We start from the raw sequence: 18,659 nt of genomic DNA, 5'->3' as shown, positions 1-18,659 counted from the left end.
GATGAATCACTCTGTGGTTGAAACAAACCCTCTTGTGAGCCCGACGCATGCGCTCTACACCCTCGTCAAAGGCAAAGAGGCATTTCAGTTACCATTGGTAACGGTTTTAGCACAAACCTGAAACAAAATAAATAAAAAGTTAATCACAACTCGAGTCCAACTTTAACATTAGCTTTACAATGCTAAATTAATATTTTCTAGAAGTAAGCCATATGTCGGAGATGTTGGACTGTACCCGGAAACAAAGGCAGAGTGAGCACTCCTATCTGTGCTCTTATGTGTGGAACAGAACTTCGGAACCAAAGGTTCCGCCTTGACCGATGGTCGGAATTGTTTTGTTGAAGGATTGGTAAAAATGCCAACGTGCCTCCGAGTTCCTCAAAGTATGACAGTTAATATTAAAATTAAAGCCATTTAAACACAAGAAGACACAGTCCAGGTGCCGAAGAAATGGCATCACGGAGCTACGGCGCTTGTGTCCTCTGTCGGAAGGCGGTTGCCGTGAAGGTGATGTGCAGGGTGAGTGTCATTGAACGCAGCATATTAACTATGGAGGTCAGACAGACAATGTGTTAAAAACAGGACGGAGGCAGATAGTTTATATAGATACTTTATCATATGTGTGAACTAGCCATCTACTGTCCATAACCCCGAAACACATATAACAAATAGTGAACCCAACTCCAGTTCATCTCTATATTAATGCATCGTGGAAAATACATGCCATTATTATTGCATCCACCACGAACGAACGCATTACACTTGTTTCACCATCTCAGCCGCCACAGCCACAACATTGTCTGTCCCTTTTTTGTTCAACTCCTGTGCAATTGTGTTATCGATTTTACTCTTCAGTATGTTGTTGTAGGAGCAGGTAATACAGATAAAATCAATTAATACAGTGTATATATTAGATATGGTAATGGGAATATACATTGTGACCTGTAAATCCAATTTACAAACTATAGATAAAATAACCATAAATCTATTCAGAAATAAAATGTGCTTAGACTACAGATTTTAAATCAAATACCAAAATCTTGGCTCTAAATTGCTCTAACTCTAATTGTATTTCTTGTCTGTCTGTAATCTTGTTTTAATCTCAGACCAGACAGAGGTTGGTTACTCTTACTAACTCACTAGAGCTTAAAGAGGTGGTAAAGAAACATTTGTGCTTATTTTTCATCCTCAGGGAACGAGTGTGGCTGCACACCCACAGTCCCAGGTAGATTTCCTAAAAGGAGAAGTACACAGGAAGCACCCAGGTGTGACCAACCTGAAAACTCTGCGCCTACCTGAGGAACTCCAGACGGCTGCACGGTCGATTATTCTCAGTAGGTCCAGTTATGAATGTGGCTGTCAGTCGGTATACTGAATGTTTCTGTGTCATTAATGCGACTCTTCGATCTCTCCACCTGTAGGAGCTCAGGTGACTCGGCTGACTGACCGCACTCGAAGCCTGGCAAACTTCCTGTGGAGCAGAAAACGAGCAGTCGAGGATTTCACTCTGAGGCAGAAAGCTGTGAGCCTGGAAAAACAACTTTGGGAGAAAGCGATGGAGAAGAGAGGAGGTGGGTGACACACGAATCAAAAAATAAAAATGGATGCATAATAAGTAAATAAAGAGATTATTATATGATGCAGCAGCTGGAGAAACTTAAACATGCTTTAAATTGCAGATATAGATGAACAAGCGCTGGCAGACCGCATCAAGAAGAAAGTGTTTTCAGAGCTCAGAAGAACCACATATCACTGGTCTCCCATGAAGTAACTCTTGCTTTTATCTATTCTTTTATATGAGGATACTGTCCATGAATTTACTGGTTTTTGAAATTATAAGTGTGTTCAGAAACGATCTCAGTTAATTTCACTACTTTCTAAAGTAGAAAGAGCAGTCTTTCCAACTCAAGCCAAGATAAAAGTCTGATTTGTGCCAATGCTGACCAATATTTAACATTCTAAACCTTTTTATAGACGTAAGGTACATTGTCGACTCAGTTTCAGTTTTCATATTGACACTAGCTGTATATAAAGTCTAGACACTTGTAATGTCAGGCTCTGGACAAGGCCAGAGTTACATTTTTGGAGCTTGTAACTGCTGATTTCTCCTGCTTGATTTTGAGATGTAGATGATTTTATATACTGCTTGCCCTCTGTGTTTCAGGTATGATGAAGAGTTAGGCGTGGTGTACATGGCGGCTCGGCTGGCTGGGTGCTATGCAGCAGTGAGGAGAGCTATAAATGAGGTGACGAACAAGTGGTGGAGGTCATAGGCTAACTCACCAAGATCACAAAAAACATATTTTTATACTTAGAATGTTAAAACATCCTGAGGCTTATGACCCCTGGATGTGTTGGGGGGGTCAGACGTCTGCCGTCTTGCCTCTGTCCTAAATGACTGTTCTTTTCTTTTTTTGATCATTTCAGATAAAGAAGAGGGATCCCTCTTTTGCCCCTCATTCTCTCCTGGATTTTGGTTCAGGGCTGGGAACAGTTGCCTGGTGAGTGTAAAACATCACTGCAACATGAAGAGAGTTTTCATTTAATTTTCAAGACTGTAAACTGAGTCTCTCTCCTTCAGGGCGTCACACTCGTGTTGGGGCGACACTTTGAAGGAGATGGTTTGTGTGGACAGCTCTGGGCCGATGAACGCTCTGGCCGAGCGACTTCTCAAAGGTGCACACACCAACACTTCGATCAGTTTTGACTTGTAATATTTTTGTTTGGGCTTTTGTCAAATACCTGAAAATCAAATGTTGTTGTCTTTTATGTTGAGCAGGTGACGACGAAAGAGCTGAACCTCACATCAAACAAGTCTATTTCAGACAGTTCCTCCCTGTCTCTCCTAAGGTAAAACCCCAGGAGCAGAAAAACACATTCTGTATTAAGTGTTAGAAAGTTAAAAATATATATTCTATATATTCCCTCAATTGTGAGTTCCAAACAAAGATTCAAATCGGATTCAATTTCTTGCATTAAAGTCAGATATGAAAAGTTAAATCTTTTTCTCCCTGATCATGATGCATGTGTAGTTTACACAGTATAACAGTCACACACAATTACACAGATGTCTTTAAGTAATATATATGATGGTAGCAGCTGGATGCCATGTCTGATGAAAATGTGTGTTTGTTTCAGTCTATCGCTGATAATGTAATAGTAATCTTTGCTGACAAAAGTCCTCACACTCACAATTTACTTTTCATGCTTCCAAAAAGTATTTTTAATTATTTTTTTCAATAAATAGAAGAAGAGTCAGTATGAGCAGTGTTGGTCTCCCAACAGAAACACAAAAAACAAAATAAATACAAAATGTCATCAAGAGAAAAATCCAGGAATACGACTCACACTGTAGAGAAACTCGTTTACATTTAGTCCTGTAGTTTTGTATTTATACTTACATGTCAAGGATAAGGAGCCCTGACCGTCCTGTGTATCTCCCCCCAGGTGCAGTTCGACTTGGTGGTAGCAGCCTTCACCCTGTCGGAGCTTCCCGCTGTGAAGGAGCGAGAAGAGGCAGTGCTCACTCTGTGGAGAAAGACAAGCTCGTACCTGGTTCGTTTAAATAACGACACAACTTCTCCTATAGATGATTTACTCTCTTACTTTTGTTGCCCTTGCACCTTTAGTGATTATATATACTGGATTTGAGACATTTTGTGTATAAATTGCAACTTTGGTGAAGGTGCTGGTGGAAAATGGAACCAAAGAGGGCCATCAGATGCTTATGGAGGCCAGAGACACTTTATTGAAGGTATTCAAATACAGTAGATAAGATAGCACTTGTGTTGTTGTATAAATTATGTGACATAGTTAATGGAAGCAGACTGATGACTTTCACTTCTCTCCCTCCAGAAACAAGAGAAGACAGTCCACGACACCAGACCGGCGTCAGTGTTTGCTCCGGTGTGTTGAAATCCCAGCTGATTTAAGATATCATGTCGTGCCCTCAACCAGCAGCGTCATGTCTTTTCTCTGTTGTTTTGTTTTTCCAGTGTCCTCATGAACTGACGTGTCCTAAACTGGCCTCCGAGCTCACCACTCCCTGCAACTTCCAGCAGCACTACCAACCTCTGCCTCTGCCCGGGGTAAGACTACACTCTGGATTACATGTCCGTCCACAGCAGTCTTCTTGAAAGTCAAGCATCAGGAAGTTAATTCTTGAAATAGTGGGTGGGGGTAATGTAAACAAATTCTCTGAAAATGTTATTGATTTCTTCTTAAAACTAGGCAGTCAAAGCACAGATATATTCCACTTATTTATTTATTTATGTATTTTCAGCACAATGACCGGCAGACGGAGAAGTTCAGCTACGTGATTCTGACTCGGACAGAACCAGCGGGGGCAGAAACAGAAGGTGTGGACTGGACCAGGCTGGTTGCACCGGTGCAGCGCAGAACGAGACACGTCCACTGTCGAATGTGCTGCCCTGATGGACGACTACAACACCTGGTGGTGACGGCACGGAAACACAGCAGGTGGGGGTTGTCGGAGAAGGGGGAGGGTTGTCTATTTTACCTTTTTGTTTAAGGGAGGGTAGTCTGGAATTTATGGGAGAGCAGGGCTGGACGTTTCACACCCTTTTCTCATCCCAGATTTTGTTTTTATTTCATTCTTCCCTTGTTTACCTTTACTTTTCAACTTCACCATGAGGCGCAAATATTAGTCAAATGACAGGAGGTGTCTGAAAAAGGCATCAGGGGCTGCCTGTAACTGAGCCATTCAAAACTTCATTAAAATGGTGGCAGATTTTACCAGCATTTGGCAGGTGTTTCATACTCTGTCTATGATACACATATGCAGTGTTTATTAAAAGAGGTATTAATAGATTAACGTACATAAATAGAAAGAATCAGTTAAAAGAAACAGAAATTAACAGGGGTCATTAGGGCTGGGAATTGATTGCATTTGATTGTGATTTTTTTTTTTTATAGTTGGGCCAATACAATATCCAAGATTACTGATACAAAAATGCCAATTCACTTTCAATTTAACAAAAGCAGCCAACCTTGTCTAAACACAAGCAGCTGGGCAAGAGCTTTGCCTAAATAAAATAGTCCCAAATTGGAGAAATTATGATTTTAAATGGGGAGCTCTATCTGATCAAAGAATAATACAAATGGACCAGATATTCAATGCCAGCTGTTTTTAATACATGGTGACACATTCTTGACTCCAAAACTCCAACTCCTTGTATCCAAAAAAGTATTGACAGGAAGCATAGTTGTATGCTGCTTTTATTGGACACCGAATTAAGGTTATGGCTTCAGTCAATATGCCTGAAACTTGTGTCTCATTTTCTTTTATCAGAGACGTGTACCGCTGCGCCCGGAACAGTGACTGGGGAGATCAACTGCCAATCATTCAGAAAGTCGAGGAAGACGTCCAGAGTGATTCAGAGTAATGATTCAACGAGGCAGCCATGCGTTCTTTAGACTTTTGAAACAACGGAAATGCACACTAAAACCAAGATAAGACTGCCGTTCAAGGAGTCATCAGCGTTTAGTTAATCAGAACATCTGCATATCCTTACTGGAAATGTTAAAATACTGACTCGTGTAACGTCTGATTACTTTAATAAAAAGTCATAACCAAGTCTTACTGTATTTTACCCAGCTTTGTTGTGCACCACCTACCTTCAACAAAACAGCCCATTTCTTGTAACAAGTATGCTGCAATTTTGGACCTTAATGTGAACTTTAAAAAGGCCCAAAATGGAGAATAAGACATTTCCTCTTGTATGTTTCTGGATAAATAAAATCCCTCTACTGAAAGAATCCTGTAGTCCAGAAACACCAGTGGTCTTCATGGTAACTTTCTTTTGCTTAAACCTTAAATTAATGTCATTATGAAGGAATGATTGCACTGCGATGGGTGTACTGATCTTTTTTTTTTACTGTTCCCTGGTGTTTTATAGTCCAGATTTATCGATAATGAAAATAATCATTAGTTAGCCCTACTGCTCCAGATTATCCAGACTGCTGTTCACATCTGGCATCAGAGTCCTTTATATAAAAGGGCAAATGCTGCTGCACAGGACAAAGGACATGTGAAGAATGTGGGATTTACAGTATGTATCGTCTGCCCCTTTATGATCCTGAGTTCTTGTTAAAGTATTGATTTAAGTCATATTTGTTTATATTCTAACATGGCAAATATGAACACACAGTTACAGAAAGCTTCAAGTCAGCACACATTCTTTCAACTTCTGTTAACTCCCAACAATCTCTTTGAGGGCTGAGGTCAAGTCCGGGTACTTGTACTGAAATCCGGCCTCCTGAGTCCTCTTTGGTATGACTTTCTGGCCCTGCATGAGGACCACGGCCCTCTCTGAGCCCATTAGGGTGTTCATGACGAAGCCAGGCACAGGAAAAATGGTGGGTCTCCTCAGGACCCGGCCCAGTTCTTTAGTGAACTCGTAGTTGGTGTTAACTGCAGGCGCGACTCCGTTGAACACTTGAGGTGAAGGGGAGAGAGTATCAGTAGGGGGCTCCAGGGCGTGGGCGATGATTCCTGCCAGGTCCGACACGTGGATCCAGGGAAATGGCTGCCTTCCTGACCCGAGAGTGCCCCCGAGGCCGAGCCAGAAGGGCAGCAGCATTTGCTTCATGGCACCGCCATTGCGGCCCAATACTGCCCCTAGTGGAGGGGCGAGGAATGGAGTCAAAACAAAATACTTAATATAAATACTATAGTACTAGGCACGATTTACCCATTGGTGGAAGGTAACTAAATATATTTACTTAAGTACTGCACTAAAGAACAATTTTGAGGTACTTGAGTATTTCCATTTTCTGCTACTTCCTACTCCTCTACTTTTTACTCTAATACATTTATTTGAAACCTTTAGTTACTTTGCAGATTCAGATTAATAACACAAAACATAATCAGCGCCTACACTACAGTGTGTAATTCTGCATTTATGAAATTCACAAGCTATAGCAGTATATATAGTAGAAAATAAGCCCCACCTTTACCAGCTGCAACATGAAAGTGACGTACACATTAATGCATCCATAATTATACTTCCAATAATATAATTTATATTATTGTGAAATATAAATTGTGATTCTGCATAATGAGTACTTTTATTTTGCACTTGAATCATATTTTAATGCTACTTTTGGGTTTTTACTTAAGTAAATATTGAATGCTTCTAACAGAGTATTTCTACACTGTTGTATTGCTTCTTTTACTTAAGTAAAAGATCTGAGTACTTCTTTCACCACTGGATTCATGTAAAGCAAACTTTCTGCCTTAATCTGAAAGTGGAACTGCAACTAAGAAGAGTTAGACCCTGCAGGCACATGTAATATGTAACTGTTGTCCTTTTATGCAAAACATGAAAAACACGTGAGAGTTCAGTGTGAAACTTCAAAAGATGGTCACTTGGCATTAAAATCCCAGGATTTTCCGCTGTTACTTGAAGTGAAATATGCACTTTTTACGTACCGGGCCTAATGACGACTTGTTTGGTGGTTTTTGCCACATTCTCAGGAAGAAGTGCCGCGGCCTCCCACTCTTTCACAAGTTTGGAGAGGAGGTCAAATGGTGTCCACTCACTGTCTTCTGTATACTGAGCTGTCAGGCAGGGCTTGTAACAAGCTGTGGGACAAAAGGCAAAGTAAGAAATATACAACAACAGATGTCAATGTCTATATTATCTGTGAGTTTGTCCGGTCTGACTTGCTACTAGCAGCAAATCAGAATGTCAAGTTTTATTATTAGGCAGAGACTCACCTACACCTGATACCAGCACCCAGGAGTGGGGGGGACTGGAGGAAGCAGCAATGGCTTGAGCCAGAGTTTTTGTAGTATCGATTCGACTAGAGAACAAATCTTTTTTATAGCTTTCATTCCACCTGAAACCACAAAGAAAACAGATCCAGCTAGATTAATACAGCTGGCAAAGTACCCACAGCAATACTCATTCTCTGCAGATATTACACAAATAAGTGCCCATTACATTCATTTCTAGTTGATCAAATGCAACTTAATCATGTATTCAAATGCTGCAACTGAGCAGGCCATTTATTTATGGGCTGGGCTTTATGCACGAGGGCATTGTCATGTTGAAACAGGAAAAAACCTGCAGCAAGAAAAAAACAGCCATGAAAAACCTCAGACCAAGGCCACCGTTTTGAACAGGAATGTCCACAAACGTCCACAGACTATTTAGTGTATTCTCTACTAGACTAGAAAGAGCGTGGCTGTATGTAGTCGTTACCCAGGCTCTGTTTATTTACTGCTCACCATCGTAGTGGGTTCATTAGATTCTCTCCAGCCAAGTTGACGGCGCCCTCACATGGTGGGAGGCCACCAGACTCCAACTCAGCCTACAGGAGCACAGAGGGGATAAAAGCACAGGAGTTTAAACATGACTCTGGATTTGGAGACAAGTAGAGTGATCTGCAATACAGCAAAAAGAGGAAATCCATACTATTCAACAGACATTGGAGCGTAAAAAATCGTTGTGATGACTCAGGTGTTAGACAAGGTGAGAAATGACCTTGGTCCCTACTGTTTGACTACAACTCTGAATCAACCTGAGATCATACCCATGTTATTTTGCCTGGACCAGGCTGGCGAGATATCACTGTGACCTCGTGACCTTTGTCTCTGAGCAGGCGAGTCAGTTCACGGCCCACAAAGCCAGACCCCCCTCCTACAAGGAAGACAACATGGATAAATGGAAACAGAAGAACCAAAGAATCCATCCAGTTACATTGAATGTGGATGAGAGAAAAGACAGTTGGGTTGTATTTGCCCTAATTTTACTACTACTACTACTACTACTACTACTACTACTACTACTAATAATAATAATAATAATAATGTTGATTGTGCTACATTATGATGCATGAACACACAACGTACTGGATGCTTTCAGTTATGTTAAGTTCAGCACGGTCAGTACGGTGCGCATGCGTACTATACATGCTTACGAAACAGGACTTTCTGCATCACTTTAGCACTTAGCTTTCAAAAACAATTAAAAAAACAAACACAGTGACAGTTTCCTGGGCTTAATCACATAGTTGGCACGCTTCTTTTACTGTAATATTCATTGGACGAACATAACACGCACCTAACTTACTGGTAAATACACTCATTTCATGCCTGCAATGCTAACATTAGCTAACAGCTAGCTGGTAGCGTTATGTCACATTGACCTTTACGAGCGACTTTAAAAACGATATAATTCTTAAATAACATACATACCTATTAAAACTCTCATGGTCATTAAATTACGGTCCAATGTTGAAGGAAAAAGCTGAACGTCGCTGCAGGTTACACCGTTTCTTTGTGACTGCACCACTCTGAGTGGCGTCAGTGAGACGTTTCAAGCTGTTTTGGACCAATAGGAGTTCCGTAGCCAGGCAGCGACGTCATTTTGTAGTTTAGAGCAGCACCGGGGATGAGTTTTAAAAGACTTCTTTAAACACAGCTGATTATCTATACAGCTATCTATTCATATTAACTTACTATAACCAATGTGCTAACTCAGTGAAACATGGTTTCCAAATGTTGTCATGTCAGCGGAGCAGATGTAAGGCTAAAAACAGCTGTGAACTAATTTACTAAGTTTAACTCATACAGGTTTTACCCATAAGTGAGGACAAGATGTGCAAAAGAGAGTGAGATTATTAATATTATTAATTTGCTTGGATCCTCGCTGTAGCTCCAAGAGTGCTGGAACCATTAATTGGTTTGCTAAATCATAAAGAGTAGATATATGATGAATCCAGTATGACAAAATATTGTGTTTTAAGCCTTTTATAAACAATACATGTATATTTTGTAATAGAAAGTTACCCCTTTATTTTATGAGTGCTTTTGACAGGCAGGCAGGAATTTACATTCAATTAAACTAGGTTTGGTTTTAATTGGGGAAAGAAACATTGTGGCTACATTTTAATGTGACAAAAAATATTTGTATTTTAGTGTAAATCTAATCATTTTAATGAGAAATCTTCACAAGTACACATTGGATGGATTCTTGTTTATTGGTTTACATGCATTAAAAAAAAAACCCAACAACATGAAGGAGTCACATCAAATTCAACTGCCAATATTATCAAAGACTAAACAAAACAGTTAAAATAAGACACACAAGAAACATAAAAGGAGAAAGAGAAACAGCAAAGCAAAGTAAAGGGGAATATAGTATAATATGCATTATAAATCAGGCTCTAGTAATATTACTGTATTATGAGGACTTATGTGATAAGTCCCCTTAACAATCATATAACTATTATTTTTACTTTATGTTTTATTAGATCAGTATTTTACCATCAAAGGCTTATGTTGTGTTTTATTACTTATTTATATAGTTATATGCTCAACAATGCACCTTTAGCTGCTGGATGAATGCTGCCTGTATGTTTGTAGATACATTTCAGTATAATAAAAACAACAACAACATCTCTTTTTAATAATAAAATGGTTGCTGTTTATAATTGGTGTTTTTTGTTTTTAAAAGCCATGTGTTTTATAATTGTTGGCTCCTTGACAGCCTACTACGCCAGACCCGGAAGCTGCTTGTTTTCTGACGGAGGACAGCGAACACGTGGTTTTGATAAAGAGATAAATTGAGCCTCCGCTTCATTAACGACCTCTCTTCCTTGTTGCGGTGGTGGAAGTTGGACGCGTTTCTGCGGGGAGACGAAAACCAGCGTGCGTGGAGCTTCGTTCACGGTACATGTTCACGTTTTGAACGAGATTACATTGTTTGTGTCGCCGTTGATGTTTTTATGCATCTGCGTGAGGCTGTTTGTTGCGGTTATTTCCGCACAAATGGTCGTTGTTAGCTCGCCGCTTGTTTTAGCGCCAAACAGACCTCATGGTCTGAGCTGATGAGCCCTGTTGGGCCTCAGTCCACAAACTACAGCTCAAACTGAAAGGCAGCATTCAGTGAGTGATGTTTTAGGATTAAAACTCACATAATTAGTAGCATAATGAACTCCCAGGTTTTCTGTAAAGCGCTTTGTGGTGCATCTATGCATGAACTGTATTATAATGTAAGTTAATTATATGTAAACTAGTTTCTTGTGCAGCTGAGAGACTTCAATCCTGTTATTTAGGGTGATAAAGATGCACTCAGTTGCCAGTTTATTAGCTAAGACTAACTAAATCTAATGCAGTCTAATAAAAGTCTTGCAATAAGAACTATTTTCAAGAGGGTTATAATTACATTATTTATTTAGCTGACTACTTTTCCAAAGCAACTTACAATAAGTGCATTTCAACCATGTGGGTAGAAAAACTGCAAGAATCCTGAGTACAATAACTTCAACTATGCTGAACTGCTTCAAGTTCTACATTTGTAATCAGTTTTTATTGATTTTAAAGGAGGCTTTGATTTCTTTTGAGGTGCTATACTGACAGGTGTTACTATTTTTGTCCACCCTGTTTACATCATTAAGAGGAGGCTAAATAACAGAAACCCTGCACTGTATAATGCAATACAGTTCAACAGTGCCACAAACTACATCCTCTAAAATGATCATACAGTTGAATAAACATCTATAAGTTACTGGAACATGGAAACCTTCATGGACGCAGGACTGTTGTGTTGGACTGCATTAGTTTTGACCAACAGTAACTACAAACGCCAGGCATCATTTACACCTGCTGCAGGGTTGTTGCGTTCCTCTGTCCTACTCAACTTGAAGCTCGAGTTCTGCGTTAAACAGTCAAACCTTAATGATGATTTGCATGTGAGTCCGTGTTTCAGCTGAACCTCATGATTATTCTTCACTGCACTGATGGGTTTGACAATACAGATACTAGTTGAGGATGTTCGTTGTGTTGCAAGTCGAGACTAACGGTCACATTTTTGTTTTTTTAGGATTTAAGAGCCTGGACTGGATCCATCTGGATAAGGTCAGTATCAGTCTTTTTTGGTTGAACGGTGTATTGCACATGTTTGTACACTACTGCATGTGGTACTGCAGTAACTTTAATTTGTGGGGCTGTTGAATTACTTTGTTACACTGAGGGGTGTTTTATATTTGGTCTGTCCGCATTGATATTGATACTTTTTTTTGCTTTTACAGGTAAACACAACCGTCCACTGCTGGATTGCCCCAGTTTGGGATCTAGAAGTTGAAATATGTTTGTCTATACTGTGGTCACATTTGTAGGGTAATTACAAAAAACCCAGAGTCTGATTTACTGTCTTAGAATTTATGCACATCTAAATCCCTGCTTAATGTAGTCTTGTGACACAGTAGGTTATGTATGAACTGTGAAAATCACTCGTAAATAAAGCATTTTTGTGTTAAACTGTATTGTCTTTAATTTGCAGATGACTTGAGTTGTGTATGTTCATCTGTAGTTGGATATTAGTTACTAGTAAGTCTAACATGGCAGCGAGGCTATGACAGTTATGTAAAATAGCTGCCTGATGTATCTTAAATAAGAACAGCTGAAACTCCTTTCAGCACAAAACAAATGTTTTAATTCTCTTCAAAGCTCTTCAAGTGGCTTGAATATGTTTGTAGCGCTTTAAAATCTAATCTGACCATCTCGGTTGCCAGTAAGTTCTGCTTTATTGAAAAATAAAATTGCATGTTGAATGATGAGGATACAACAAAATGTTACAGTGCTTTGAAAGCGACACAAAAGTGCATAACACTTCACAAATTACTCAAGTTGAGATCCACGTCGTGCAACAGACTGAAGATAACGGTTGTCCTATTGCATCATGAAAACTTGGATGACAAAACCTAAAATACAAAGCGTAAAGTAACTTAAGCTTTCATTTAGGTTTTCAATCACAATCTAGAAAACTGGGTGTATTCTGTATACAAATACTGTACATGCATAAATATTTACATATTCCCTTATCCTACGAACTGCATTAGTGTTATGAATACATTTGTAGTTTGTATATTTCAAATGTTAAATGGACTAAAATTGTTAAGGAATGAAAGTTTGTTTTTCTCACAATGTAATTGCTACCCAAGTAGATACAGTACCGTATGATGGAGTTATTTTGTAGTTAACTAATTGTTTTTCTTATTCAAATGTAATTCTCTAACTGCTACAAAATGCATTAAAACAAAAGTATTTACAGTTCTGATATACTTGTCAGGTACAAACAATACATTCACTGTCAGAGCGCGCTCATTTATGCACAAAGTTCATTCAACGCTCAGCTCCCATTATGTAAAGTAGAAGCTCCTGTGCTGTTCGAGGAGTCAGCAGTACTGGTTCCCACATGGTCTTTATCCATGACCCGACTCTTCTGGGTTCCAGTTTGGTCCAACGACGTACCCTCAAAGAGCCGAGCCATGAAGGCAAAGCCGTTCTGCCTGATGTAGGACTTCCCAGCGAAGGTGTAGAGGACAGGGTTGGCACAACTGCTGATGAAGGCCAAAGCTGAGGTCACGGCACGACTGGACTGAGTGATGTGGTCCAATCTGCAGGTGGACAGAACATTTTAGACCACAAGTACAACTGCAACAATTATTTAGGGATTGGGAAGATGAAATTTAAGTTTGGTAGCATTCTTAAGAGCTTCATTGACGGGGGGGGGGGGGGCTACACCTGCAAATTGTCACTGAAAGAGACGCAAAGCAATTTACAAGGAGACACAAAATGACCACAAAGAGTTGGAAAGTGACAAGAAAGAGACATAAAATTACTACAAATGGGCACAATAGACATAACACAGCAACAAAATGTCTACAAAGAGCCCAAAAAACAACATTTATGAAGAGATGCAAAACCACACAACTACAAAGAGAACAAAGTGACTACTAACAGACACAAAACAACTACGGAGTGACACAAAATGACCACAGAGACATAAAACTACTACAAAGAGACACAAAAACGATTGCAAAGACTTCACAGCAGATATGTGTGAAAATGAATCAGACAAAACCCTCATGTTTTCTGTAATGCAGTTGCAGTGCTATTGCTTATGTGAAAAAAAATCAAGGGGGTGGGTGAAAGTGGAGAAAATATTTGGTTACTCACGTTTCTCTTATGCGTGAGTTCTCTGGGTACCACTCAGCTGCCACCTTGGGGCGACCAAAACAAACTCGGTGTTCATTCAACAGATCAGATCATTGATTTAAAGCAATTTAATGTGATCAAAGATACTGTGAACATGCCCTCACGCACCTGTATCATGTTGACAACGTGGTACGGCAGCCAGAAAATGCCAAACATCACCACAATAGCCAGGATGAGTTTCTCGCTGCGGACCTTTCGGCGGAACTTGGTCTGCCTCAGGCGTCTCAGGATGAGGACGTAGCTGATTATGATGACTGTATAAGGAAGAATGAATCCCGTCACGGTCTCAAAGGCATACTGAAACCTCACCTGCACACAGGAGGATACAAAACAGGCTGAGCATGATAAGAAAAACACGTTTGTTCTTTCATGAAGCAAAGATAAACGCAAATGATGAAACAGTCAATATGTGTATACTTTTTATATTAATTAAAGCATTTCTCAAATGATGGCGCAAGTTTTTGTTTGTGGAAAAATAAGTCAATCCCTCATAAATAAGTCTCAGGGTTGTATTTAGGACATCACTGCGAGAAAAGTGTTTGTGTTGATTTGTGTTTACACCTCCGACCACCAGGCCTGATTTTGTGGCAATTAGTAAAGAGACTTATTAAAGGATAGATATTTAATTTTACAACAATTAACAACTTAAAACAATAGTCAGGTGCCTTTATGAATATTGGAACAGGTTTTACTCGCTGTAATCATTCCTCCTGTTCAAACAGGAGGCCACAAAGACATCCCTGTCTCAATGTGCCTTCAATGTAAGCGACAAAATCCACATTTACAAGCAAAAAATGTATTCCAGATTTTATCCAAAGCTAATGTGAGACTCAAGATGAAACCAAATTAGACAAATCAAGTGGATATCTTCCAAAGTTACAGCCTTTTTAGTGTGAAATGTACTCATTTTGTTGCTATCCCTCCACTGCACCTCAGCATGGAAACGCTTTCCAGGGAAGATGTCTCACTCGGATCAGCTTCAGGTTAAATTTGAATTCATTTCTTTGTGGTTTTGTTTGGACTATGCTGCAACAACAATAACTTTGTGAAGTGTATCTAGCTTTAAGCATACTGGGCATTTCATTGATAGCATCATAGCTAAATATCTTACAGACTAACAGCTCCTCTGTGGCTTTTTAAAGGGGCCCTGTGGAGTTTTCTTGTAAACAAATAAAGTTTTGTTTCCTTCCTCATAAAACATTGGCAAAGCCAATTTATATATTTATATTTTCAGTATTTTAAATACTGCGCTGTTGACCTCCATGTTTACCAGCTAGCAGTAAAACTCCACAGGGAACCTTCAAGTTTAGCAACACTCATGATCACCATCAGCAGATGGACTCCAGGAGTTAAGATGAGGAGTTCAATGAAGACCTTCTCCTCCATGCTGGCTTAACAAGGCTTCAGAGGTGCAGATATCTTTTGTACTTTTGGCTGCAGCCCTAGTCTACTTACATGTCGGGGCAGGGTGTGATTGGGCGCGCACACCAATCTTGTTTTATTCCTCTCATCTTTGTCCTCTCTCACGTCTCGAAACACCAGTGAGGGGATGGCAATCACCATCACCAGCACCCACGTGACTATGATCACCCTCCTCACTATCTTCCTGCTGACCAGGGAGGACACTCTCCTCGGGAACACCACGGCCACCAGCCTGTGCACGCTCATCAGTGTGATGAGAAAGATGGAGGCGTACATGTTGGAGTTGCACAGGTAGAACAGGCCTTTGCACATGACGTTACCAAAGACCCACGTCTGCTTGGCCAGGTAGACGATGAAGAAGATGGTGAGGGCCATGAGGAAGCCGTCGGCACACGCCAGGTTGAGGATGAGGAGGGTGGTGACCGAGCGGCGTCGGATGCGTGCCATGATGCTCCAGACGATGAAGAGGTTGCCAGGGACGCCCAGGAGGAAGACCAAGCTGAGGATGAGGGCCCCCAAACTCGTGGAGAAGTCATTGCTCACAACGCTGTCATCCTCGGGGTTCGTGCCGTTGGACGTGGTGTGCAGGGAGGAACGACTCAAGTTGCTCATGCTAGAAGGAGTTTTGATCCTGAGGAAGAGAGACACAGTTAAATATGTCTGCCACTGAAGTAAAGGGGAGGGGGGCTAAATGGGGATGATATGTTTATATTTTTATATATGTGTGTATGTTTGGATCTATGATTGATTGGTAATATTAGTGCTTGTGTCCACCTGCCCAGGGACTGCAGATGGAAATTAGCTAGTAGCTCAGTCTGGTACAATACATCTCTTCACTTTGTGTGAGATTAATGTTTTTTGTACGTGTTCCGTGACAAATAAACTAAACTCAAGTTCAGTTTTGGTTGAATTCTACGATTTTCCCTAAATATCCAGAGTCAGGTGAAGATGTGGATGCCTTTCTCATGACTTCTTAGTATCTGTCTCTCAAAATTAGGATTTACTATCTCATAATGATGATTTACTGTCTCTAATTTTATGAGACCATTTTTCATTATTTTATAATTATGAGTAAAAAGCACAAACGTGATTTTAGTATCTCTGCAGTGTATGAAACCAGATTTACTTCACTCAGCCAGCAATCTGTTCATCAGACAGTAGACATGACCAATCCAGATCCAATCCCTACATCACTGATGGTGAGATCTTTTGTCTGAGGTAACGGATGCACACCTTCTTTCAACACTAATCAAATCTATGCTGAAGCATGCTGCACACAACGTGTTGTTGTCAGTCAGCAGATGTTTTTATGAACTTTTCTGTTTGAGACTAAAACCGGATGTCAGCTTCAGACATGGCAGCTTCACGAAAACATTTGCTCAGGATCTTTGCTTTCTCTGCTATCGTGGTCCCCAACTATCTGCTTCAAGAACTTTTTTGTACAACTTTTGATAAAACTGTCTTCACGCATCACCACACGTCTGTGTGATGTGGATTGCCATTGCATCACTCTTCTTTAAAGATAACAGGAACAGGCGGTTAAAAAGAATTTCCTCTGTAAGGAAATGTTGTTTAACAGTTAATGGTGACATGTAAAACTATAAAAGAGGTGATTTTACTGGCAATGTGGCTCTTTCAACACTTTATTCAGATTATAGTTGACTTGATTATTGGATTTCTGACCTGGCCTACATAAAGATGAAGATGGTAACTGAGTAACTGAAGATAAACTTTACAAAATATTGTTTACCAATGGTACACAAGCTGTTTCCCGAACTAGAGGATGGCTGCCACCCTGACGCAGCCTCTAAAATATTCACTCTGTCGCCAACAGTGTAGCTCACAGGCAGCATGCTAAAACACGCCAAACATTAGCAGTACTGCGTCAAAGAAGAGCCGTATTTCGACACGGGTCTTTGATTCATTTAGATTAGTTTTTTCTTCTTTGGACTCTTTCTCGCTGTCCTGTCACATGGAAACCAGCAACATGCAGTGCAGAGGTCACAGAAGGTTGACCTTTAAGCAATAACACAGTTCAAGATGTTGTATCACTGAATAGAAACTGAGTTAAACATGAGCGCAAAGCCACATTTCCCTTTGTGAGAATATTTCCTTGCCTTGGTCCCACTAAAGCAAACTGTTTATTTTCCCCTGATGGCTTTATACGAGAGTGAACGAGTAGACAAAAGGAATCAATGTCAGACTGTCTTTATTGGTGAAAGAATGCAACAGAAGGCCGAGTCTAAGAAACACGCTGATGCTGGTGGATCAGGTGGAATTACTGTCTAAAGTTTCATAAAGCTGCCCCAACCCACAGACGGCCATGCTATCTGTCAGGTCAGGTCAAAACACAAAAATCTGCAAATTATGATGTTGCAATGGATATATGACTGATATGATGATAAATAAACAGTTGTAAAGGACAAAGTGTAAAAAGGAAAAAAAATCTCTGATTTATGTTTAAATGACAAACTAAGGAAAGGACTGCAGAAGTATATGCAAGAGAAACCAACAGATGTGGAAAAAATACAATATACTTGCTGTAAAGTACAGCAAAGATCAATTATTTGGGTACAAAAACAACAAAACCGAACCGGAGAAACGTTCAAAAAATCATAAAATCACCACAACAGCGCAAATGACTTGTTCCTGCCAGAAACTCAGTTTGCCAATAAAGCAATAAAGATGGATTAGCTTGCCTTGCAAAGTTTTAAAATGATGAGTCATAGGTTTGTAATAAATCTGCTACGTGTAAATAATCAAGTCAAGCAAAGTAAATTATTATTAAAAAGATGGAAGAAAGAACACGAAAGAGGGGAAGACGTAAATCTGATCAACAATCTAGTAAAATCAATAAGAAGTCCAAAGTGCTGAGAGCCTTCCAACGTTAAAGAGTGACTGACCTTTCCAGGACTTGATGTCTCTTTGTGATGCGCGTCAGATTCAATTATCACACTGCTGCTCTCCGCTCTGTCCGGTTCCTGCAGTGTTTCCCTTGTGTGACGGCCTCTGTTCGGTCAGTCCATAATAAACTGAATCACATCCTACCCCACAGGCTGCAACATGCGGTGGTGAGGGGGGGGGCGGCAGAGAGGCGTGTCCTTCCCTAAAACTCTCACTCTCTCTCCCTCTATGTTAAGTACTGTATGTTCATCTCCATATATGACTATGCTGTGGACTGTATCTGTACAATAACAATGTATGCATA

The 18,659-nt window shown here is 40.1% G+C and overlaps 3 protein-coding genes and 1 long non-coding RNA gene across 7 annotated transcripts; 2 read left to right on the top strand and 2 right to left on the bottom strand.

Moving 5' to 3' along the window:
* Nucleotides 1-392: 392 nt before the first annotated feature.
* Nucleotides 393-5,597, top strand: mettl17 (methyltransferase like 17). The gene is made up of 14 exons (XM_070918426.1): nucleotides 393-519; nucleotides 1,193-1,334; nucleotides 1,422-1,571; nucleotides 1,680-1,767; nucleotides 2,165-2,246; nucleotides 2,428-2,501; nucleotides 2,582-2,676; nucleotides 2,780-2,850; nucleotides 3,448-3,555; nucleotides 3,686-3,754; nucleotides 3,856-3,906; nucleotides 3,996-4,088; nucleotides 4,283-4,479; nucleotides 5,312-5,597. The coding sequence occupies exons 1-14, from the start codon at nucleotides 451-453 to the stop codon at nucleotides 5,403-5,405; spliced, it is 1,383 nt and encodes a 460-aa protein (XP_070774527.1). The 5' UTR covers nucleotides 393-450; the 3' UTR covers nucleotides 5,406-5,597.
* Nucleotides 5,133-9,319, bottom strand: sdr39u1 (short chain dehydrogenase/reductase family 39U, member 1). Of its 3 annotated transcripts, none has more exons than XM_070918427.1 (6): nucleotides 9,224-9,319; nucleotides 8,560-8,666; nucleotides 8,255-8,337; nucleotides 7,742-7,863; nucleotides 7,454-7,606; nucleotides 5,133-6,640 (listed from the first exon to the last, which is right to left on the bottom strand). In XM_070918427.1, the coding sequence occupies exons 1-6, from the start codon at nucleotides 9,243-9,245 to the stop codon at nucleotides 6,213-6,215; spliced, it is 915 nt and encodes a 304-aa protein (XP_070774528.1). In that variant the 5' UTR covers nucleotides 9,246-9,319; the 3' UTR covers nucleotides 5,133-6,212. The 3 variants fall into 3 exon arrangements, with proteins under 3 accessions (XP_070774528.1, XP_070774529.1, XP_070774531.1); XM_070918428.1 differs by having other exon boundaries at nucleotides 5,133-6,634; XM_070918430.1 differs by having other exon boundaries at nucleotides 7,748-7,863.
* Nucleotides 9,320-10,633: 1,314 nt separating this feature from the next.
* Nucleotides 10,634-12,256, top strand: LOC139297080 (uncharacterized). The gene is made up of 3 exons (XR_011598463.1): nucleotides 10,634-10,699; nucleotides 11,853-11,887; nucleotides 12,061-12,256. It is a non-coding gene; the product is annotated as an uncharacterized lncRNA (long non-coding RNA).
* A 216-nt stretch (nucleotides 12,257-12,472) lies between these two features.
* On the bottom strand, nucleotides 12,473-18,438 carry ltb4r2b (leukotriene B4 receptor 2b). Of its 2 annotated transcripts, XM_070919056.1 has the most exons (5): nucleotides 18,355-18,438; nucleotides 15,485-16,082; nucleotides 14,138-14,338; nucleotides 13,991-14,034; nucleotides 12,473-13,428 (listed from the first exon to the last, which is right to left on the bottom strand). In XM_070919056.1, exons 2-5 carry the CDS (start codon nucleotides 16,061-16,063, stop codon nucleotides 13,161-13,163), a joined length of 1,092 nt encoding a protein of 363 aa, XP_070775157.1. In that variant the 5' UTR covers nucleotides 16,064-16,082; nucleotides 18,355-18,438; the 3' UTR covers nucleotides 12,473-13,160. The 2 variants fall into 2 exon arrangements, with proteins under 2 accessions (XP_070775157.1, XP_070775158.1); XM_070919057.1 differs by lacking the exon at nucleotides 18,355-18,438 and having other exon boundaries at nucleotides 15,485-16,122.
* Nucleotides 18,439-18,659: the final 221 nt, after the last annotated feature.

This window comes from Enoplosus armatus, chromosome 14 (genome assembly GCF_043641665.1).
Source record: "Enoplosus armatus isolate fEnoArm2 chromosome 14, fEnoArm2.hap1, whole genome shotgun sequence".
NCBI lineage: Eukaryota > Metazoa > Chordata > Actinopteri > Centrarchiformes > Enoplosidae > Enoplosus > Enoplosus armatus.
The sequence above is the reverse complement of the archived record's forward strand: the minus strand, read 5'-3'. Positions and strand labels throughout refer to the sequence as shown.